Source organism: Curcuma longa, chromosome 20, assembly GCF_044706935.1.
Source record: "Curcuma longa cultivar G26 ecotype Majalengka, Jawa Barat chromosome 20, ITB_CL_G26_1.1, whole genome shotgun sequence".
Classification (NCBI taxonomy): domain Eukaryota; kingdom Viridiplantae; phylum Streptophyta; class Magnoliopsida; order Zingiberales; family Zingiberaceae; genus Curcuma; species Curcuma longa.
This window is the reverse complement of record NC_133880.1, coordinates 732,984-757,207: the sequence shown is the minus strand read 5'-3', so window position 1 is coordinate 757,207 and position 24,224 is coordinate 732,984. Positions and strand designations below refer to the sequence as shown.

General features: G+C 34.4%; 2 protein-coding genes across 4 annotated transcripts; both read left to right on the top strand.

Moving 5' to 3' along the window:
• Positions 1-1,038: 1,038 nt before the first annotated feature.
• Positions 1,039-5,007, top strand: LOC141813143 (uncharacterized). 2 transcript variants are annotated; one of them, XM_074701051.1, is made up of 6 exons: positions 1,039-1,348; positions 1,696-1,875; positions 3,111-3,192; positions 3,570-3,677; positions 3,752-3,910; positions 4,629-5,007. In XM_074701051.1, the coding sequence occupies exons 1-6, from the start codon at positions 1,097-1,099 to the stop codon at positions 4,823-4,825; spliced, it is 978 nt and encodes a 325-aa protein (XP_074557152.1). In that variant the 5' UTR covers positions 1,039-1,096; the 3' UTR covers positions 4,826-5,007. The 2 variants fall into 2 exon arrangements, with proteins under 2 accessions (XP_074557152.1, XP_074557153.1); XM_074701052.1 differs by having other exon boundaries at positions 3,752-3,867; positions 4,629-4,803.
• Positions 5,008-5,591: 584 nt separating this feature from the next.
• On the top strand, positions 5,592-23,306 carry LOC141813685 (zinc finger CCCH domain-containing protein 13-like). Of its 2 annotated transcripts, XM_074701655.1 has the most exons (11): positions 5,592-5,873; positions 10,810-10,947; positions 11,121-11,154; positions 13,673-13,814; positions 13,887-13,943; positions 20,319-20,416; positions 20,524-20,595; positions 20,850-20,968; positions 21,683-21,876; positions 22,208-22,417; positions 22,925-23,306. In XM_074701655.1, the coding sequence occupies exons 1-11, from the start codon at positions 5,747-5,749 to the stop codon at positions 23,009-23,011; spliced, it is 1,278 nt and encodes a 425-aa protein (XP_074557756.1). In that variant the 5' UTR covers positions 5,592-5,746; the 3' UTR covers positions 23,012-23,306. The 2 variants fall into 2 exon arrangements, with proteins under 2 accessions (XP_074557756.1, XP_074557755.1); XM_074701654.1 differs by lacking the exon at positions 22,208-22,417 and having other exon boundaries at positions 5,639-5,873.
• The last annotated feature ends 918 nt before the right edge of the window (positions 23,307-24,224 follow it).

Below are 24,224 nucleotides of genomic sequence, written 5' to 3'. Positions count from 1 at the left end.
GATTCTTGCTTTAGCCGAGATTTAGTTTTAACTTCCTTGCTCCTATTTTGACCTGTAATTAAGGTAATATCTTTCTCGATTTGATTCGAGTTAGTGTGTTTATGTAATTCTAATTCATAAAATAATTCATCTAATTTAATTATAGAAATAACCTTGAAAATTTTATAAGCATATACCATAAATACTTACAAAAAATTTTTAGGGAATGCTTTTAGTGTATACCTTATTACATCTTTATTTTCCAATTGTTGACTAATTAGATGAAACCCATTTAGGATTTCTTTTATCCTAATATGCAGTTGGCTTGCGGTCTCTCCATCCTATATCTTATAGTTAAATAATTAATTTAAAAATAAATCATGCTTCGTTACTTAAAGTCCTCTGTTCCCTCATGTAGTTTAATCAGTTTATCCCATAGATCTTTGAAATTATTAAAAGGTCCGACTTGATTAAGCTCTTCCTTGATGAGTCCACATTGAAGTGTGTTTAGAGCTTTGTAGTCTATTTGAGCCTTCTTCTTCATGTTCGGAGTCTATTTTTCTAGATCTAGTAGTTCTCCAAGTTTGTTCACCAGTGTTGAGTATCCTTTTTTTCATGTTGAACTATATTTTGATATTAATTTTTATAAAATACTCCATGCGTCATTTTCAATAGTTAAAGTTACCTCCTTGAAATAATGGTAGATGAATGGTACTGTTCTATAAAAAAGTCGAATCTACTATTCTAGTGGTCCCACATAGTCATAAACTGCGATTGATCACGGCGGAGACAAATATTATTTCAACTTCGTCGAGATTTAACTCTTGTTCTCTTCTAAAACTCTACTATGATATAATCAATTCAGCTATATTTCAGAGCTATATTCTAGAGGTGGATGAACGGTATTGTATCCTTAGTAATGTAACATCAACATTTCTACATACTAAAACATAATTTACTAAAATATTTTTACAAATCAAAATCTTTGTTTTTTTCATCCAGGTAAGTAAAGCGACCGTCTTCGGTGGATCACTCGTTAAGACTCTACTTCCACACTGGTACTGCAAGTGTGCCACTGTCTTTGTCAAACAGGGTCCTTCTTTGCTGCGAGATCGAGATGAAGGCGGTGGTGATCACGAACCCTGGCGGCCCCGAGGTTCTTCAGGGTCAGGAGGTGGACGATCCGGCGGTTGGTGACAACGAGGTCCTCATCCAGGTGGAGGCCTCCGCCATCAACCGCGCCGATACAGAACAGAGGCAGGGCGTGTACCCGATGCCCAAGGGCGCAAGCCCTTACCCAGGCCTCGAATGCTCTGGTAAGATCATCGCAGTAGGCAAGTCCGTTACGCGCTGGAAGGTTGGTGATCAGGTATGTTGACCTCCCTGGTGGATTGCTGGCTCTGTTGGTCTTCATTTATTTGATTGAATTTTCTTGCAAAAATTCATTTAACAAGCTAGGTCAGTAGTCAATTTTCAGTTTCTGGCGTAACAAGCCCTTTGTTATTTGTCTCCTGTAGATCTACCGTGATTTTGAATCATAATTTGGGCGCTTTCGGTGTCTATCGCCATTACTTTGTCTTATTATTCGCAGTTTTGGGATCAAAATTTCGATGTCATCTTTTTAATCATACTTTTTTAAAAAAAGTTTTGGGATTAAAATTTGGTTCTGCATTAATTGTGAATAACATATGACCTAGTTCGCTCCATCCTCTGCAGGTATGTGCCCTTCTAAGTGGAGGAGGATATGCGGAGAAGGTAGCGGTACCTGCAGGACAACTACTTCCCATCCCAGAAGGAGTGTCTGTGAGAGATTCTGCTAGTTTTCCGGAAGTTGCATGCACTGTTTGGTCAACTGTATTCATGATGAGCCGATTGTCATCGGGGGAGACCTTATTGGTAAATCTCTCTCAATTCTTTGTTGTATTGTTCTATATATGTAATAATTGAATTACATATAATAGCCTTTGGTGTGTCCTTGAAGGTTCAATACGAAATATGAAATCTTAGTTGTTCGCAGTGTTCTTTATGCTAATTGGAACAATTGCAATCGATTGACGGATAGTTAGATGATTATTTAGGAAATAGGTAATATGTTGGCATATATTTCTATGTAGGATTCTCGATATGTGGTGTAGTTTAGATGTTATCTCTTATGGTGCTATCCTCAGTTTTTGATTAGATTAGTGAGGAATATGTTGGGAAGAGAAGAATACTGACTTCTACTAACAAGAATGTCTTGAGAATTAAACAATTGAAAATTTAAGGGCACTAATGCACTAAGTATCGTCTTTAACTTTGGCCAAATCAACTAATACTAGTTTTTCTCTAATGCATCCTTCTGGGACCAGACTTAAGTATGTTCCTTTTTGGCATCCAATCAAATGTCTGGTTTGTCCTACTTAAAGTTGGGGTCTTAAGGTTCAACTCAGGTTTAATTCTATTTGTCCCAAAATAAAATCACCTTGTTTTGACCCAAAATCAAATTCAGCTGAGATTTTTTTTTCCAAATGTAATGAGTTAGATAATATAAAAGTTTATTAGTTTGACAAAGATTAGAAGATTTGCGTAGTCCTTGTTTGGAACTACATTCAAAGACTTAATGGTAGTTAATTGAATATTTCAAATATTTTATTGAAAGAGTTAATTGAATATTTCAAAATTTGAATTTCAAAATCACTTTGTTTGCTTGTGTAGCAACTGCAAGGAGAAATTCTTAAGTGACATTATATTGTCATAGTTTGTCAAACTTGCACAGAGGGAGGCGGTCAGTTTATTTTGTTATCTTTAAAGCACACTTGTAAGCGAACCCAAATCCAAAATATCTAAGGAATCATTGTCTCGATGAGCCTGCTCTATAAATTGTTATACAAACTTACCCGTCAGGAACTATCTGTTAGAAGGTGGAATTGTTATACCTTTATTTTTTTAGCAATGAGCACAAATTTTAGCCATAGGTTTTCCCTCTAATATTGTAATCATTTCAATCTCTTGTGAGCATGACAGAGAATTTTTGTTAGCTTTATTTGACTACTAGAAGTTGAGTGCTCTTCTTTGTGATAAAGTTCCTCCTAATCCTGGAAAAGAACTCTTTGTATTTCACTATTACTCATCATATGCAATTGAACTTCCAGATTCATGGCGGATCAAGTGGAATTGGTACCTTTGCTATTCAAATTGCTAAACACCTTGGAATTAGAGTATTTGTCACGGCAGGTATGATAGTGTACAGAGTGCATGAAGAAAATCATATTGTCGCATGAAATGCTGACACATATATGGCAGCCATGAAGAAACATCCTGGCATGTATGTATTGATCGCCTTGGACAATGCATACTCGGCACAAAAAACTTTATAGTATCTCACCTTATTATTAATCAGTTTTGATAGGTAAGAAAATAAATGAAAGATGAAGCATAAATATGATCAATTAAGCCACTTGGGGGCTTGTTAAGAGCAATAATGAATTATCTCGTAGAAATATCAAGGAATAAGCTTTGATACTAGTCACGGGGTTGCTGGATTTAGTCTAGAGGTTTGTCTATTTACTGAATTTGAAGAAAATATTTCATTTCCTTCATATGAATTATAGGTACTGAAGAAAAATTGGCTGCTTGCAAAAATCTTGGCGCTGATGTTTGCATCAATTACAAATCAGAAGATTTTGTTGCAAGGGTGATGGAAGAAACTGGAGGAAAGGGTATGGTATTGATACTACAGAAAGCTTGCGTTGCAATGAAGCTATCTAAAAACCAGTAAAATTCTGTTATGCAGGTGTAGACGTGATATTGGATAACATTGGCGGGCCTTACCTGCAGAAAAATCTTGAGAGCTTGGCCATTGATGGTAGACTTTTTATCATTGGTTTCATGGGAGGAGCAGTGACACAAGTAAATCTGTCTTGTCTATTGGCAAAGCGCCTTACCATTCAATGTATCCTCTTCTGCCATTTCGAGTTCATTCTCTTATTCTACTTGATTCTTAGAAAGTTTTGAAACTCGTGCACATATAACTTGTCTGTGTGGACTCCAATGAGTATTTTTACACTACACAAATGTAGATCACAACTATTTTGAATAACTGTACACGTGATCAATGGAGTTGCTGAGTGTCCATTCCAAATGTCCGTATCCAAGATTGAGGGAACAGACAAATAGTCCAAGTATTAGAGGAATTTGCCCCTAGTTAACCTTGTTGTCAGTAAATTTTCACAAAAGCGTATAGAAAGTATATCTACAGCGAATAGCAGACTTGCTAAGGAATAATTTGTTAAATTTTGCTCAACCTTCGAATGCCATTCATAGGCCCCCAATCTTGTTAGAAGTTAATATGTTGGTGGCAGATCAGTTGCAAGTCTTCACTGTTCATATATGTAATAGGTCTATGCTTGACTAGTGATATTTTCTGGTGGAGGCAATCCAAGTAGCAACCTCATTTATTTTGTACTATTTTTTTTTGTCTTCTATGTTCTTAAGAAAAAAAAAATCATTTGTATCTAATCAAACATATGGTTGATTTGCTAGACAACGTCATCTTATAAGGAACCTCATAATCTTATTTTTGCTAAATGTTACTAAACACTGGCTATGTGCTTAGTTGTCTGACATGTTGATTGTTCTTGCTGATTTTTTTTGTTTGTTTGTTTGAACAGCTGCTAGTCTGCGAAATAGAAGCCTCGAAAATAAATCCAAGATAGTGGCCGAGGTGGAGAAGCACGTCTGGCCAGCCATTGCAGCGGGCAAGGTGAAGCCTATTGTATGCGAGACCTTTCCTCTGCTTGAAGCTGCTGATGCTCACAGGATGATGGAGAGCAGTGCTCAGATTGGCAAGATACTTCTAATTCCATGATCATAACTCATAAGAGGATTCAGCCCGAAGCCTGCTAGAGCATATCAACACATCATGTAGATCTGTTGAAGCTGTCGAGTGATATATAATGAAACAGATTATAGACTTGTAGAATACACTAATATCATGATTGAATGATGTTTGTCAACTGAATTCAAAATAATAAAAAGTGGTTGTGAAGATATTACTTGGCAGATCTATGTGAAAAATTTAGGCAGGTTCTTAGAATGGATTGTATATTATTAGAATCAGCATAAGCTATATAAAATATAAAATAATATAAAATTTATATTTTAAAAAATAATTTTATAAAATTTAAGATTAATTAAACTATGTAGTGAATTAAGTTATTGGACTTTAAAAATTTATTTTTTTAAAAAATTAATTGTTGTGTGTATTAGTTCAGATTAATCATATTTAAAATTAAATCGGGTAGTGCCATATCTAATATTACTAAATTCCATGGGAAAATTATAAAATTGATGGTTATGTAATGGAAAAAATGAAAAAAATGAAAAATATCAGTTAGTCGCATTGTCTCAAGCCTGGGGATGATCGGTCCGGTCCCATGAAAATTTTTCCGGCCATAAGATAAATCGAAAGCTTGGTTATGTAATGGAGATTTGGTAGGTTGGTGGTCGAATGGATGATTTAACCACGTCCAGATGCTTTTGACTGTCTGGCGTAAATTTTGGAAAATCAATTAGTATTTAATAGTAAGAATAAACAAATCAAATTAAATATCACCGTGTCGGGAAGCAAACTAGGGTTTCCTACGCTGGCTCGGCCTTTTATCCGGGGTGTTCATTCGCTACGGTATCTGATCGTCTCCGGCGATCCGGCTTCCTGCGCGATTTCTACTCATTGCCAGTCGATTGTACTTACAGTTTCTTCGTGCCATCTCTTTTCTGTGCGGTCGCGATGTTCGGGAGGAAGCTTTACAAGACGAAGCTCTGCTTACTGTTCCAGAGGGGGCGGTGCCCTCGCCAGAGCTGCAACTTTGCCCATGGCGAGGCGGAGCTCCGTCGCTTCGGCGGGTCTTTCAGTGGTAATCGCTTGCTTGTCTACTCATACTGTTTCCTGCCTTCTTGGCGATTGATTAAAGTTGGTGGAGAGGTGGTTCCTTTGGTATTTGTGTCAGTCTACACCTAAAACAAGCAATACAATTAATTAATTAAATTATTTTGATTATTGGAGGTTGATCCTCCCGAAGTGATCATCTCACCCCTTTCTTTTATCATTTTTTTTTCAGATTTCTTCAGAGATAGGAGAATTAGGTTTCTCACCACTGCCATATCTTTACATTATAATCCCTCTACCAACCTCATCATCCTATGAGACCAGTTATATTCATTGCTAGCATCAGAGTTATTAACAACTCAAGTCTATATCTATTTTATTTTAAAAAGATTCCTTTACAATTTTATTATTTTTATTTATATTAGAAGAATAAAAAAATATTATTTTAAAAGAAATGTCGGTCAATTCTAACATATGATAGGAAGATTTCATACGGTAACAAATTGAATATTTTATAAGATAGAAGATGAATTCCCTAACTAGAGAAGTAGAGATCCTATTGAATTCTACTAGATGCATTTTGAGTGCCAAAGTTTTTTCTCCTACACGTCATGCTAAATGGTGAAACTCTCCATTGGCATCAATTCGTGTCATGTCATGGATCTACATCATGCAAGGAGTTTGTAGATGGTCTTCTCACCCATTTTATCCCTATAGATTATGAGAATGTAGATGAAAATCTATCCAAAATTTTATGAATTACAAGAAAAAAAAAGATCTTTGAAAATGAACGGAGAACTAGCAAAGTTGAAAATTCTTAATCAATAAGCTATATTAAACTCGTGGTTGGAAAAAATACTAATGGGTGGAGAGCAAAAAAATGAACAATAAAATAACTGTACAGACAATCCACATGAGGATCTAAACCTTGATAATAGTAGAAGAATTCATCTATCACAATCATCGTAACATCTATATTCGAAGCCACTTATCATAAACCATCCAATTTCAAGCCCAAGAGAGGATTTTAGTCCACCTCATCGACAACAGCCCATGGCGCCTAATGCCATCGCCTTGACTTACGAAGGGAAGGGCCCAACAACCCATATGCTAGCCAAGGAGTGGCATGAGCAAGTTGATAGTTCGATGGTTTATGTGGACAAATCCGCTAAGAAAATGAAGAAATAGGTAGATATAAGTGGGTGTCATGTAGAGTTTTGAGGAAGGCAATATGATACTTGTGAAACTCTTATCTAAGCAATTTAAGCCCTTATGGGAAGTGTGCAAGGGGCTAGTAAGAAGATATGAAAGTCCCTTCCCTTTCATCAAATGTGTGGGTAAGTCATGTCCAACTTCCGCTAAAGCTAGATTCATTGTGTCTTCCATGTGAGCATTCTCAAGCCTTATCACGAAGACAAGGATGACCTAATAAAAAACAAGTCCTATTGCGCATTAACTGTCATTGTCAACTCCTTCGATAAAGTTGTGGAGTACATTTTGTGGACAAGATCATCCAAAGGAGAGGAGTTCTTAACTATTTTGAATACTTTGTAAAGTGGAAGAATCTACTAGATACTAAGGTGAGTTGTGAACAAGAGGATGTATTGTGGCAAGTCATCGAACATATTAAATGCTATAGGGAAGAGAACATATCAAGGATGTTGTGAACTTAGGTCGGGGAGAGTGTCACAACCCACCCAATTTTAAGTCCAAGAGAGCTTCTTGGTCCTCCCCTTTGATCCACACTCTCAACCCATTAACTTTCTTTTAAATTCTTTTTTGAAATCAATTTAGACATTTTTTTAGGAGCCTTCTAGGGTCATAATACACCATTAAATTAATTTTATCTCAACCGCCTATTGGAAAGAAAATGGTTATGAATATCTTTCTTCCCCTCACTTGTAAATTATCTTCAAAAATATCCTCAAGAATAGTAAGCACTCTTCAGTTACTAATCTCTCAAGCCTCTCAATTTCTCTAAGGTTATTTTGTGTGCGTCTCTACTTTTCTTCTACAACTTGCTCCGTCGTAACCAACTCAGCTATGCCCCGGGAGCATTTTGTGTGCGTCTCTAGCTAGTTAGACTTAGCAATTTTGTGGAGATAATTATGGGTATAAGTTTTATAAGTGTCACACATAGGTGTGGTACTAAAATTAACTCGGTGACACACTGCATTAAAGGCTTTTTGTGATCCTCAATCATCTATAACAATCTCTACTTCTATCATTTAAGAGAACCAAAGAATAATACCTTCTCCAAGGTGGCCACATATCCCCTTCAACGAGTGCATCAAATCCTCACAAGTTTGGCGACGACCACAAATTGCTAGAGACCATTTAAAATGAAGACCAAGTTCTCATTGACAATATTAAGTAATTCCCTTAGAGTGACGTTATCGAACTCGCTTTATTTAAAGAAAAGGTACCATGAGATGCCTTGGTGCACAAGCTACTACTTAATGAAGGGATGGTTTAGAATATTATTATGTTATAACACAATGAAGACCGGAAGCAAGGCAAAGTGAAAGAAGACTCAATGCAAAAACATTCTTACAAAAGAAAGTATTAGCATTCTTAAAACTTCTCAACGAAGACTTGACACAACACCTTTTTATCAAAAGAATTTTAGGCATACTCACTTGGACTTAAGAAGGAACTATAACTTGTCTATCATAACCTTATCAAAAGGAAATCTCGACTGGTCAGCAATAAGAACACATTTTATGCAAATCATCAAAAGAAAAAAAAGAAGAAAAACAAAATCATCCTTGACAACAAGGGTATTTTGAAAGATGGTGAAATGATATGATCCCAAATAGATATTCGAATCACCCCTTCAAAATATTATCATTTAGGGTAGTAATTTAGAGTAGTAGATCATTATATTTATTATTATTTGAAATTATTATGTACCCTTCTTGGACAAGCAATAAAATTAATTAATCAAATTATTTGTTTATTGGAGAATAATCGCCTTGAAGTCATCATATCACCTTTTTCTTTCGCTCCTATGAGATAGGATGCGGGTTCTTATCATAAACTCTATCACCGATTGCATTTTTAGAAGCATTTCTCATGGTTACACACTTCAGAAGGAGATTCTTCAGCTCTGCCCATTTGGAGTTTATTTTTGGGCGTTGTGCTCTTTACTCCAATATTATAAAGGATAATTTAGTATCCAGTCAATGAGGAATAATGGAGTTTCAAAGCACTGAATTTCACTAATTTCTCAAAATGGTTGACCATCTGTTGTGCGATTATGCATTCTTATGTTCTTATGGAAGATTAGTCTTTTCATGATTTCTTGAGTGGTTATGAGACCACCTGAATATTGTATAGAGTTTGATACTGGTTAAAAAGTATTTTTGTTGTTGCTTTGTTCTGAATTCTGTCCTGGTAGGACATGTGAGTTTGAAGAGAAATAATTTCTGGCCATGAGAGAAATGAATGCCCAAGAGTTTGAATTTCAATTCTAGTGTTTTAAGAACGGAGCCAGATTCCATTATCATGTCACTTGACCGAATTGTTCTTGGTTTATATTTTTGATACCTACTTAAATTTGCCTATCAGCATAAAAATAATCTAGCAAATGAATTTAGTGGGATTAGAAACTCAACCTTTGAGCCATCGGTTAGAAATTTTAATCTTTATGACTTTTTTTTCACTCTTAATTATTCTGTTTAACAGAACTTATTGAGACAGCGAATTGTAGGTCTCCACACTGGTTTCCTAATATAGTTATTCTTCTAGTTTGTACACTAATTTTTGCATTGTTCAATGGTATTTTCTTGTTCTAGTTTAGGGAAATTTAGATTCTCTTGCATTTGTTAAATGTTTTTTTTTTCTCTGTAAACATTTTATATATGAAATTCTAATCGATATATGCATAGGGAATATAAGTGCACAGCTGCAAGTACAAGTCTGCTGATCATAATTGTCAAACGTTTATGCTTCTTCATGATATCCAGGGCTTTTGTTTTGAGAAATCCTTGGCCGGGATATTTAAGTCTATTCTTTATTTACTACTTCAATTTCCTGTCTTTGGTACTATATATATTGAAGTCACATTGTCGGATCACTACTAATACTTGGGAAATAATGAAACTTGGTATAACTGTCTGCAGATGAAACTCTGTTCTTGTTTTTTTATTTTCCAAAATGTTTTCAGGTGAAATTATTAGAGAATGTTTCTTCCATATGTCTGGCCTCTTTTGATAATATAAAGGTTGAGATTATCAACTATCAGACAGCTTTTTGGTATCTCCAGAAATTGGCCCATGTCGTGATCTTCTTAGCCTCACAGTTGGTGGATGGTAGTTTTGATTGTTCTGGTGTTAATAGTGACCAAATGAAGGCAAAGGATTATAAACAATAGGGTGGTTGTGTACTTACTGATATATGCTGCTCTAGTCTCTATTGACAGGTTCAGCAAGTAATATATGAAACATTTGGTTGATTTCATGCTCTCTGGATTGAGTTTCATGTTTTGGGTCTTTGTTTCATGGCCTTTCCTAAATAATTAAAGAAGGGATTTGCCTCGAGATTATGTTGGGAGATTCTTAGCCAGATCAGCACAATTACCTGATTGAAGGCGCTTTATTTCTTATGCCAATGGCTCATCAGTGGAAAATTTCTCAGTATCTGTTGCTTATGTTTTCTTTTGCTCCAGAAGAGGTCTATTACAAGTTTCCCATCAACTATTTATTGTATAGTCAAAAGGATTCTCTCAGTGATCTAAGTTCCTTGCATGGATATTGATTTATTATCTTAATGATCTACTTTGTTTGTTCTGTGGTCCCTTGGAATTGTCGAGAAGCCAGTATTAGTCATTATTGAATTTGTCATATTTCTCATGCAGATGGTAAGCTTGATAAGATTATTTGGGTTCTCCAATCCTGGACAATCTTGGTATCAAACAGGAAATTGCACTTCTCTTTTTTGAAATTTACTTCCCTCATTTGCAGGTCGACGTGATTTTCGAAGTGCAGATTTAAGAGATAAACTTGATAGAAGGTATTCACCTCAAAGAAGGGTCTCTCCTAGCAGTGTTGCAAGGGCTCAACATCCTTTTCGCTATCGAAAGCCAATCTCCCATGACAGAGGTTAGCATTATCCTGAGTTTCTTTGTATTTCTGATTTCTTCGTGAAAACCCTATTCACTTTGTGCTACTAATCTAAATGCGTGTACATCTACCTGATTACTTTCTATTCTTGGTTTGCTAGTAATAAGGTTGTTTTATGGGCCACTCTGATGATTTTATGATTCTACTTGTAGGCTCTAGTTTTTCAAGGTCACCCATTAGGAGAAGGTATGGCTCCTTTAAAAATATTTACATAGTTCTAACCTTTTTTATTTACTTCGAAACTTTACTTTTAATTCTTGTGTTTCCTATAATTTATTGAGGATACTAATGTAGCATAACAAGGTGTTTCATGCTTTAATACTCCATAGATGCTATTACTGAAGTCATCAAGACATATATCGTGTACAAACATTGTTGATTTGATAAATTAATGCAATAAAGTTGGATCCATTTAAAAATAATCCTAATTTTGTATTTTATTTCAAAGTAGAATAATTTATTCTTTCTTATAAAAGTCCAAAGTTTGAAAGGGAGTCTAGCGCAATGGTAAAGTTGCTGCCGTGTGACCTGGAGATCACTGGTTTGAGTATCGAAAATAACTTCTTGCAAAGTTGGATAAGGTTACATATAATAGATCCTTTTCCAGGACCTATTGGCGGGAGTTTCGTGTATCGGGTTGTCCTTTTTTTTATATAAAAAATCCAAAGTTTAAAATTTCAAACCGTATTGGAAATTTATTCTAACCGGATTATATTATATCGTGCCGCTAAGGTTTGGATATTTAGTTAATTTAATTTGAATTATTAATGATAACATGAATTAATTTTACTTATATGTATATGCTATTGCTTTTATGTAATTAAATTTGTGAACTAAATTTCTTTAGTTAGGGAAAGATGTTGAATATGAAAATTTTATCTTCTTTAATTGTGCATCGTGACACATTTTAAATTTTGGACAATCAATTAAGTTGAACTGAACCAACTTATTAGGTATGGACTTATAGGATTGGGATCTAGTGAGGGTTAATTAAGCTTTGGGAGACTTCATTGGGTAGGCACAAAGATTTTGATCGTGGCTTTAAACCAAGATCGATTTGGACTTATAACAACTAAATTATAGCTAAACCAAGTTCATACTTCAGATGAGCTATTCTAGGTGTGTCAATTAAATCAATGGAAAATGTTAATTTTTAGATTGGATATAATTTTTATTCTTTTTCTACACTTCATATTTGTGCCACTTCACCTTATCTTCTTTTCTTACCTTGTGCAATCACGACCCTATCCCACTCACATTTGGTCGTTGGATCCCTTCCATGTTCATCTCCCCTCTCTTGTACAATTCCTCTCTCTCACTTGATTTCTCTCATGTGGCCTCTCTTTCACCCACCCAATCTCTCTCGGTGGGATTGTGATCTCCCTTATTGCACGCAATTCCTCTCTATCCCACCCAGTCTCTCATGAGAAAGCCTCTCTCTCCCACTAGATCTTTCATGCTGAAGTCGCTTTTTGCCATTTAAAGCATCTCATGGAACTTGCTGTTGCCTCCTCGCACTACATCCTAGTCTGAAACACCTCGTGCTACATTAGCATCATCATGAATGTTTAAGTGACATGTTTTAAGATTTTGGGTTGTTTCGTGTGCCGTTTAGTGGGCAAAAGGAAACGATGTTTCTATAGTTTAAAATCTTGTGTCGTACCAGACAGCATAGGCGAAATATATTATTCCACCCGCCGATCGACGATGCTGACACCGGCATGCTCCGCGTGAGGTCACGTAGAGGTCCCGGGGCCTCACGGTTGCTCCGCGTGAGGCCCGCGGCTGCTCGAGGCTGATTTTTTTTATTTATCAATTTATAAAGTTTTTCTTTATGTTTTTTAACTTATAATTTTTTTAATTGATAATTTTTTATTTTATTTTTAATGGTTAATTCTTACCCTTCTTAATTTTTTCTTCTTTCCCCCCATATTTTAATTTCTTTTTTTTTTCTTTCATCCTCAAATACATGAAAAAATTTCTTTTTAAATTTTTTTCTTCAAATACATAGTTTCCTCCATAAACTGATTAAATTAAATTAAATTTAATTTAATTTAAACCTACTTGATCCTAATCATTATGTCTAGATTTTAGTTAATCCTGAATTGATTTTTATTCAATTTTAATTTTTAAAATATTAGTTTAACCTAATAGTAAGTATTTATAATAATTAAATATTATAATAATATTTATAATTAATATATTTTATATTTAAAAAGTGTCAAAATCGTATCGGCATAGCACAATACAATATTGAAATCATATTGTTTCGATTATAAATCGAAATTCCGATACGGCTTGAAATTTTAAACCATGGATGTTTTACATGTGCTGACCAGATGGAAGGAAATTTCAAACATTGCAAAAATCTAGACTTGTTTTGCTAAAGTTATGAAATCAGTATCTCAGGTCAATAAAAGAGATCACCTTTCATTGTGTTCATCTTTTATTCAAGGAACAATAACCTTTGCTATTTGGAGATTTTCTATTCTTCATGAAAGTGCTATCATATCTGAGGCACACAAATTTATTCTTGAACTATGCCAAGTCCCATGAAATTGTCAGCTGAGGCACATGGTTCTTGCTTGTGCAACATTGACAAACCCATTTAGATTTATTTTTTAATGATCTAATTAGCATTGAGCAATATACTTTTATATATCATGTCGTGTTCATTATATGCTGGTGGCATACAAATTTACAGTGACAGAAGGCATAGAAAGAAGCAGCGTACAGATGGAGGAAGTGATCTGTCTGAAAGCTTTAAAGCTTCTGATGATTCTGAAGAGAGGAAAAAGAGAGGCAAGGATCCATCCTATGATGACAAAGATGATCTTGAAGAGCAGGTTTAATTTATGTTGCCAAGCTTTACTTTTAGGATATTGCTACTTTTTTTTTCCTCATTGAACTTCATGCAGTTAAAGCAACTCCAGTTGGATATTGAGATGCTTGATGATCACAAATACCAACTTGAGGTAAATTTTAGGTTTATCTTTGAATTTACCATTTTGTTTGTTCTTTTATATGAGCCCTCTCAAGAGTTCATTGATATGTCACTTTTTTCTTTTATACTTTAGTTGTTACTTTCTTAGGTAATCAACTTAACTTAGGTAATTTAAGCAGGTCAAATGAGTATAGAAATTTAAATTTTTACCGTAGAATTCAAATTTCAGAAGTAGAACAAGCTTTAAACGGAATGAAAAATGGAAAAGCCGTTGGACCAGATGATATCCCGATAGAGGTATGGAAGTGTCTAGGGAAACAAGGTATTGAATGACTTACAAAATTATTTAACATGATATTGAAAACAAAGAAAATGTCAGATCAATGGAGAGTAAGTACTCTAATTCCCTTATATAAGAATAAGGGGGATGTACAAAATTGTACAAATTATAGGGGCATTAAATTAATGAGTCATACCATGAAACTTTGGGAAAGAGTAATAGAAAAACGATTAAGGAAAGAGACTATGGTCACCGAAAATCAATTTGGGTTTATGCCTGGTAGGTCGACAATGGAAGCTATACATCTTCTCAGGCAACTAATTGAAAAGTATCGGGGGCAAAAGCAAGATCTACATATGATATTTGTTGATTTAGAAAAAGCTTATGATAGAGTCCCAAGGGAAATTATATGGAGGATTCTAGAAAAGAGGGGTGTTAGCGTAGTATATATTGACCTAATTAAGGATATGTATGAGGAAGTAACAACTAGAGTGAAGACTTCAGGCGGATTAACTGAAGCATTTCCAATAAAGATAGGGTTACATCAAGGGTCAGCTCTAAGTCCTTATCTTTTTACACTAATCATGGATGAACTTACTGGACATATTCAAGATACTGTACCATGGTGCATGTTGTTTGCAGATGATATTGTATTGGTAGATGAGACACGTGAGGGAGTAAATGCTAAATTAGAATCTTGGCGAGAAACACTAGAAGAGAAAGGTTTTAGGCTTAGTAGAGTAAAGACAGAATATATGGAATTTAAGTTTAGCAATATTGAACGTAATGAGACAAGTATTAAAATAGGAGATGATGAGTTGTCTGGAACTGAGAGTTTTAAATATTTAGGATTATTTTTGCAAGCCGATGGAGGGATTGAGAGAGATGTCTTACATAGAATACAAACAGGATGGTTGAAGTGGAGGAGAGCATCAGGTGTTTTATGTGATCGTAAAGTGCCTCTAAAACTTAAAAGAAAGTTCTATAAAACGGCAGTTAGACCTGCCATGTTATATGGCGCTGAATGTTGGGCTATGACTCGAGCACATGAGCAAAAGATGAGAGTTGCGGAGATGAGGATGTTAAGATGGATGTGTGGACATACGAAGATGGACAGAATAAGAAATGAGAGCATTAAAGAGAAAGTTGGAGTTGCATCTATTGAGGAAAAACTCCGTGAGACACGTTTAAGGTGGTACGGACATGTACTTAGACGACCGATAAATGCTCCAGTTAGGCGGTGTGAAACTATGACAAATACGCATATCAAACGAGGGCGAGGTAGACCAAAAAAGACTTGGTTAGCAACAATAAAACAAGATAAAATTTATTTAAATATAAATGATGATATAATAGGAGATAGAGCTCAATGGCGTAAAATGATCCATATAGCTGACCCCACTTAGTGGGATAAGGCTTGGTTGTTGTTGTACTTTAGTTGTTACTTTCCTGTGCTATTAGTTCTTTGCTATGCATCATCAGCCATATTAATTGCACTATGGTGATATTTTATTTTGTAGCTACTGCCACTTGATTATATATGCTGAATTCACTTTGTATTGTTCTTATTTATATAGCTCTTGTATTTTTTTTTTGCTTAGGAATTTTATAGTTGAAATCTTTTGGGTTGTAGTTCTGGCGGATGGAAGTGGCTAATGTAGAGGAGAAGGATAAGATGGGTTTCAAGAAGGATAATTCAACAATTGATAACAAAAGCACATATTAGAATTCAAGAACACTTTAGAATACTGGAAACCTTGACAAGCCATACACAAATAAATACCTACTGACAAACATACTTTCTATAACTAAAGAAACTCCTTTGAGTCCTTTAAACAAGGCCATTAGTTAATTAGAACAAAACTTGATAAATAAAACATTAGTTCATTTTCCCTTCATTTCAAATTCATTAAAAGGAAACACGTTCAACTTTCACTTTTTAGGAAAGGCAAATATCATCCATTTTTTAGGATTTTTCAATGGTAATTTTTTTTTATTAATTTTTCACATTGAATGAGAGTCCCCTGTTCTTGTTGAATTAAGTAAAGCTGAAAGTTCTTAGTTGGAAACTATTTTTATTCCTTTTAGACACATGTACAAGTTTCTTAATAGATGAACTAGAGCATTAATTCCATCTGCAATTGTTGTTAGAAAAGGGATCAATTTTATATTTATAAATTGTATCGCCACACTTATCCATGTGGGTCTAATGGGTTTAGATCATCCTAGCTTCGACAAGCCACTTCCCCATGATGACTCAGAGGAACGAGCCATTTTTTAATTAAATTTGAGATAGGTAGAATTTAAATCCCAGATCTGCTGTTCTGATACCACATTTTAATTGATTGACCAACCACTTAACTTGAAAGTTTGGGCTGTTAGAAATGGACCAATTTTATTTTTATATATTAGACCAATGCACGTGCACTTATCCATGTAAGACCAATGAGAATGGAAACATATAAGCTTCAACAACTATAAGAAAGAAAAATTTGATATTCCTGTTCCATCTTAGGGCAAAATGCTTTATTTAGTACATTGTTAAAAGTAATTTAATGCTAGTTAAATGAATTTCTGAATTGTCTCAGAAGGCACATTTGAGAAGCAGATAAACAGAATTAATGAACCAATAACAACCACCACCATCAAGCCTTTATCCCACTATGTGGGGTCGGTTATATGGATCATTCTACATCATTGGGCTAGGTCCCCTACTATATCGTCCTTTATATTTTGGTTTAAATAGAATTAATGAACCAAAATAGAAATAAAGGCAATTAATGTAAAAAATGTTTATCTTGCAAAGAGATATCCTTGTTATATTCCCTGCTTAGTCCGTCTGAACTTCCAATTTTTTTGAATCATATTGAGGTCCTATCCTATCTTGAACCAAATTGAAGGACCCGTTCTAGGTATAAGTGGGCATCTATAATTCGAAGCCGATAAACCAATCTAAACTAAACCAAGCCAAATAAAATTGTTTTGATTTATTGGTTTGGTTTTCAATTTAGATACTATGTCATATTATCAGTTTCAGTTTAGTTTGGGTTTGAACTTTGCACAACTGTTCAAACCAAACCAAACCAAACCAAACCAAACCAGTAAGGATATACAATATATGTGTGTGATATATTCATATGTATGTATGTATGCATATATGTATATTGATAAATCAGTATGTTAATTATTATGGATTTTTATTGTTATTTACTTTTTGTGTTCTCTAATTAATATAAACCTTAAATTATAAATCTCAATAAGACCATTGTTTGGAACTAATTTTTGATTAATTTTTATTTATTTTTTGAATAGAAGTTTCAAACCAAACCAAATTGAAAATTTCAGTTTCATTTCTAACTAAACCAAAATGGTTTTCTTTTTGATCTTTTCAAATCAAAATATTTTTATTTGGTTTGGGCTTACTATACCAACCAATAAACCAAATCATGCCCCCACCCCTAGTCCTAGGATAGGTTGGGTTATGTTTGGGTCAATCAAGATCAATATGATCTTAAAGAACAATTGGTTCAGTTGTTTTTTTTTTGTTTAAACTTCAAAGTGAATCAAAATTGTTGAATTGATTTAGCTTAGTTAGATCCAAGAAATTTTTAAAGGTTAATGGGAAATTATTCAACTCTTAAAACCCTAGGTAGTCTCTATTTATTTCATATATATAATATGGTGTTGGCACTTTGCATCCTATATGTTATTTAGGATCGACTCCTTAACATTTACAATTTGCTTTTGAATACTTTCCCTCAAGTTAGTTCAAAGAAATTGTGGAAGCTTAGCACATTATAAATATATTTGATTTTTGGATCGCCTAAGGATTTAGTTTGCCACAATTAGTGGAGATGACAAATGATGTAACAATTTCATTGGACTACTGAGAAAATGACAATTAGCCTTTGTTTCTGGTTAGTATTTGAACTGAATTAGAAATTATGTGCATGGCAGCATGAGTTCACTAGACAATTTCATTAGCTCTATGGGTAATTTAGTCATTAGTTTGATCTAAATGGTCTCATATGTGGATAGGATGGATGTCTGATAACCTTATACTTTGTTCCGACACTTGACTTGCTATGACAACCTACATTTTACTCTTTAGGAAATTATTTACCTCACAGAATAACTCGATGCTTTGATGTGGATTGTTATCAAGGTTTAAAATCTCGACCCGTGCCGAGGTTTCGGTCTCAGACCGGAACGATACTGTTTCGGTACCGTATCGTACCGTGCCGATACAGTTTCGGTACTTATTTATTTATATATATAGTAATTATTAGATAAATATATTTATTGTGTATAATTTAAAAATAAATTGTATATTAATTTGATATGAGTTCTCGATTATTAACCATCTTAATATTGTTAAATAAAAATAAATATATCTTAATATTAATTTGATAAATAAATTTTTTAATATATTATTAATTAAATTATTTAAATAATAATATATAATTAATTAATTTTTTTAACAGATTAAATAATTCATTAAAAATTTATAACACATGAATTAAATTAATTTTTTAAAATATTTTTATTTTTTAATAAAAAATAAATCTATATATTATAATTATATTAATTAATTAACAGTTTATTTAATTAATTATTATTCTATATAATATATATAATTAGCATTTATTATATAATTAATTATTAATTAAAAAATTATATATATTAAATAATATGTTTTATAAGAATTTAATATAACACTGATATAATTAATATAACAGTTATTATAATAAATGTTATTTCAATATAACGGTTTTAATTAAAACTGTTATATTAAATTTTTTTTTTTAAATCAAACTTTTCTTCCTCACGATATCGCGATTCGGCGGAAATCGCGATTCGGCTTCCGCCGATTCGCGATCTCGCCGAAACTGATCGCCGCCTCGTCGAGCTCTGCCGCCTCCGAGTGTCTGCCGTCGCGTCGCCGCCTCGCCTCGTTGCCGCCTCGCCTCGTCGCCGCCTCGCTGCCTCGCCGCTTCGCCGCCTCGCCGCCTCGCTTCCTTCTATCTCGCGTGATCGACAGAAGGAATCAAATCGATTCCTTCTGTCGCTGCAACCTGACGCACGCCAGTGAAGAGAGATGACGCGAACGCGGCGCGTGCCGTGCTGGTCGAGTGCCGGTGCCGATCCCAGGGCGGAACGGTAAATTTCGGGCGTATCGGACGGTTCGGCTCGGTATTTTAATCCCTGATTGTTATATATGGGGGAATCCATCCTATCAATATAAGTATATTTGACAATTTGAACATAAACCTTAATTCAAGTCCTTAGGTCATTCGTCATAGAATTCCCATAGTTGCCATCTGATAATATTTTACATGGGGTCTCAGAAAAAGTGACCATTTGCATTCACTTGAATTTGGTGTTTAATCTAAGTGAGCTCACATACTGATCAGGTCATACTCTTATACTATACTCTGTCTCTGCACTTGACTTAGTTCTTTAGGAAATTAGATTACCTCTTAGAAGAACCTAATAGTTGGATATATATGTGTGTATGCATCTATCTATCTATACACACATATAATAGTGTATCAAATGATTTATGCAATTCAAAGCAAATAGTTCATTTTAGAAGGGGCACCCGAAGCTTGCAACTCATCTTTATATGTATCAAATGATTTATGCAATTCAAAACAAATAGTTCATTTTAGAAGGGGCACCCGAAGCATGCAACTCATCACATGGTTCATTCAAATAATATCATATGACAGTGGTGTTGTAGTTCATCTTTGCTGTCCATAGTGATAGTGGATCCAACAAATTCCATTATGGTAAATGAGCACCATGTGCATTGTGGTTTTCCTCCATGATTGAAAGAGATTCCCTCTAACATCAGAGTCCAAGATGAAGTGTGTATTATAATTGTTTCTTCAAAAGTAAGTATGATAGTAGTTTCTTCAAATGTAGCAAATATGAACACATCTGAACCCTTAATGCCAAGATTTGCCTTCCCCACTGTCTTTCTACTATGAGCTCTCTAGCTAGTTTCTCATAATATCCTTCAGTAATCCAATTTAGCTCTACCCTTACCATATGCGAATTTCCTACCTTGCCATTTATGTATTTATGAAGGTGATCCACTTTTGTTCTTGACTTCCTCCACAGGGCTTGTTGGATGAGAAAATAAATGAAACACACAAGCTTTCTACTCGAATAGAGGATCTTGAATCACAACTTCATAAAGAACAAGATGATTGCAAAAGGTTGTAAATATTCCTAATCCTGGTGTTTAATCATATTGTATTTTCATTGTAATTTTGAAATATATATATCTTTATTTATCCCCCCCCCCCCTTTTAACGAGATGCAGGATCTCTTCGAAAATAAAAAGGTTCATCAAAGCTCATGGGCGTTACATAAAAGCACAAGAGGAGCTAAAACGGCAAGTATAATTTTTAAAACAATAAAATTCTCTTCACTTCTACCTGTTTTAATTTGAAAAATGTGTTTCATTGGGATATGATATTATGTCTTCAAACTGTATTCCTCGATTTTTTAGCATTCAATTGCCAGATTAGCCCTTCAGTGATTAGCGGGTCTTGCACTTGGCTGGTTGTTTGCTTTAAATATTCTTTGAATTTGACACCTAATACTTAAGCATTGGAATGTGATGCTGAAACTTTTATCTACTTGCAGGTCACAGACTCGTCTGCAAAAGATTGGAGATCAACTTTTTTCAGATACCTTAAAACTTAATGCTTATGAAGATGATCCAAATGTTAATATTATTAGTGATGGGGAGGCTAATGCTAATGGTAAAATAAGCTCAATGAACAATTATCTTTTAAATAATGTTTTATTTGTCATGAAGAGACCATTTAAATATCCAGCTAACTAGCAAAGAAGTAGAAAATGGTAATTTGATGATAGATTATGGTGTAAGAAGTTTTGAACTGGCTAAATTGTTCTACGTGTTGTAAAGTATGTCTGTTGTTTGTTTTTGGTTAATTTAATGTCTTGTCTTCCTCACCTTCACGGAAGTAATTTTGAGCAATTTAAAGTTCTATTGACATCGTGCTGCTGTGTGGGGCGACCCCAGCACTCTCTTTTATGGTTAAATTTTGGCACTGGCAGTATCATCATGACGAATTTGTTTGCATTGTTCCGTTCCATACTTCTGGGTTTGTGTTGTTCACAGTTAATAACTAATATGTATTGGGTGTATAAGGTGAAAAACTTGATGTCACTTGAGGCTGCTGCACTGGTACTAATACTATTCTGTGCCTAGGCTGTATCCATGCACAATTGAGATTTTGAACCATGCTTTTTACAATATGTAGTTGTTCCTAATCGATTAACTCTCATTTGAGCATTTCTATATTGAGATTTAATTTTACAGTATAGAATAAATTATGTTGTGCTGCATGTTTATTCTAGACTGCAGTATGCAACCTCCAGAGAATCTTCCATACTGCATCCAATACACACCATATTTCTATTCTCATGGTGTTATCATTTTCTTGTTGCAGGTAATTCAAGGAAGCGGGAGATGACTTTCAGATCTGAGAAATTACAGCGGTCTGAAGGACCTGCACCCCTGCCAGAAACTACCATAAAAAAAATTGAGATGATGAAAGCAATCCAAAAAAGAAACAAGTCATCAGTAGAAGATCACAATCACAAACAAGGAAGAAATGCTTCTAGCATTCTATCTTTGGACAAGGTCAGATGGAGCTTTTCACGGGTCCTTTTTCTTCCACTTCTAATGCATTTAAACTGTTTACTGGGTCTGGCACAATGACATCAATATATGAATTTAATTTCCTAACATATAAATGGTAAAGTTTGACAATACGACTAGGTGTAAAAACTAATTATCTTAATTATTTTGAATGTATATTTTCAAAGGTACAAGTTTGAACAAAATTGAAGGATATTTTTTTTTCTGTTCTCTGGGATTTTCTTAAAAATATATATTTTTAGTTTTCTAAATGTCCTTGCAAATTTATCTTTTCATCAATTAAGTATGCTAAGGCAACACCTATCACTAACAGGGTAAGGGTTCCGAAGTGCATCATACCTTGCCTTTGACTGGTATGGCTGCTCATGCCTTAGATGAACTGTTAGAAGCCAATGAGTTTGATGAGAAATCTGAAGCTGCAGAAACTACTGCAGTCAATGAGAGTGATGATGCCAGGCATTCAACCAAGACTACTTACATACCTCCACCACCTCCTCTGACGTCTCAAAATGCATACAAGCAGGTGATGTTGCAATCTATCCTTGTAGGTTCAGACATTTTTAATGTTGGCTTTTAAGGTGGCCTCATGCATCTCATAACTTTCTCATTTGACAATCGCAAATAATTGGGCAAATTTGGCTTGATGATCATTCTATTTCATTGGTTAAATCAATGGATGGAGTTTGTCACAATCTTCATCCTATAGGCCTTTATATAGTTAACACAACAATTTCATTTTTGAAAATTTCACTAGGGCGTTCTCGTAAACTTAATGATATCAGTGACCTGCCGAAAGAATTCCTTTTTATATTTTACTTGGCCATGGAATTTAAACCTCTTGCCTCTTGACATAATGCTAAGGCTTGGTATACTTGGTTGGAAAGATAGGAAGGGAAAGGCAGGGGAAATGTCACAGGACCTGCATTTTTTTATGCCATTTGTTTTTTCCCTCCTAGTTTTCCATCCAAGTATCCAATCTCAAGTCATCTATTTAAATGTTCTAGTTCTGATACGCATTATCCTTTTCCAGTACGAGGGCGATGATGAGGAAGTCGACGTGGAAAAGGTGGATTCGGAAATGTTGGACATAGACATCAACAGTGAGGCGGATATCTAGCTCGTATGATGTTATGCTCGGTTGGCGATGAAGCTGTAAGCTGCCTTGCAACTGTCTATTTACCCTTTTTTTTTTGTTTCTTGTTTAATTCCTCGTGGACTGGTCGGTAACCAGGAAGTAGTTTAGCAACTGAAGTAATCTGTTATCCTCGTGCTCATTATTGCTAATATACATATGGCCACTTGTGTAGTTGCGTTGATTGTTGTATTTTTTTGGTTCCCCCCAGAGTTGTCATCCTTGCTATAATAAATTCAGACATTTATGAAATTATAACAGTAGCTGTTTTTCATTTCAAGCACGATTTAAGAATTCAGATTTCTTGATCTGAACTATTCTATTCACATCTTTTTAATACGAGCTGGAGGCTTCAGTTGTCTAAATTGTTAAATATTGTTCTAATAATTGATTACTGGGATTCATCCTCCAATTATACTCAAATTTGGTTGCCCATAATTAAAATTCGACAAAAGTGCATCTCCAAAGTAAAATTATTGCCAGTTTGTATCTGAAATTTGCGTGGTTCAACAATATTACGGATTTTAACTTCCACACCAACTGTGGAACTTCCTTGTGTGTCTAGGAATTGCTAAGCGGAACTTTCATGTTGCCTTCCTTTCTCTGCGATGATTTAAGATTTGAAGTATTTTACTTTTTTCTTCTTTTTGTCCTTGAGTATCCCTTGATGAAATTGTTATTATTATTATCATTTTTCCCATGGTATCTGTTACTCTCAAGTGCTTGAAAAACATACTCCGAGCATGATGCAACAGTAGGACGTTTAATAGATTAAGTATTTCATGATTCGAATTTCAAATATGACGCATTATAAGATATTTTCTTTCAATAGGATGGATGAAATATTTGAGACGTTGACGGTTGGATAAAGAGTCATTCATATTTTTGAATTTACCTAATGGGCGAATTAAGAAAGACTGTTCACTTTCAAGATTAATTGAGTTCAAGGCACCAATACTTAGATTATAAAAAAAATAATAAAAAACCTATTTGAAGCATTTCACTATTTATTTATTTATTTATTTTCTTTTGTCCTTGAGTATCCTCTAGATGAAATTATTATTATTTTCATTATTTTTCTCACCATATGAGCATGTGCTTTTCTTCTTGTGCCGCAAATGCTATTGCTTTTGCTTTACTTTCTTTGATGTTTTGGTTTGATTTTTCGTAGAGTTTTATTTGACAAAAAATAGTACAT

Excerpts from the sequence above, each read along its gene's own strand:
- LOC141813143 (XM_074701051.1), top strand. The coding sequence starts at position 1,097 with ATGAAGGCGGTGGTGATCACGAACCCTGGCGGCCCCGAGGTTCTTCAG. Across the intron at positions 1,876-3,110 it reads CATCGGGGGAGACCTTATTG|ATTCATGGCGGATCAAGTGG; the intron begins GTAAATCTCTCT and ends TTGAACTTCCAG. Across the intron at positions 3,911-4,628 it reads AAAGCGCCTTACCATTCAAT|CTGCTAGTCTGCGAAATAGA; the intron begins GTATCCTCTTCT and ends TTGTTTGAACAG.
- LOC141813685 (XM_074701655.1), top strand. The coding sequence starts at position 5,747 with ATGTTCGGGAGGAAGCTTTACAAGACGAAGCTCTGCTTACTGTTCCAG. Across the intron at positions 20,596-20,849 it reads GCACAAGAGGAGCTAAAACG|GTCACAGACTCGTCTGCAAA; the intron begins GCAAGTATAATT and ends ATCTACTTGCAG. Across the intron at positions 21,877-22,207 it reads GCATTCTATCTTTGGACAAG|GGTAAGGGTTCCGAAGTGCA; the intron begins GTCAGATGGAGC and ends TATCACTAACAG.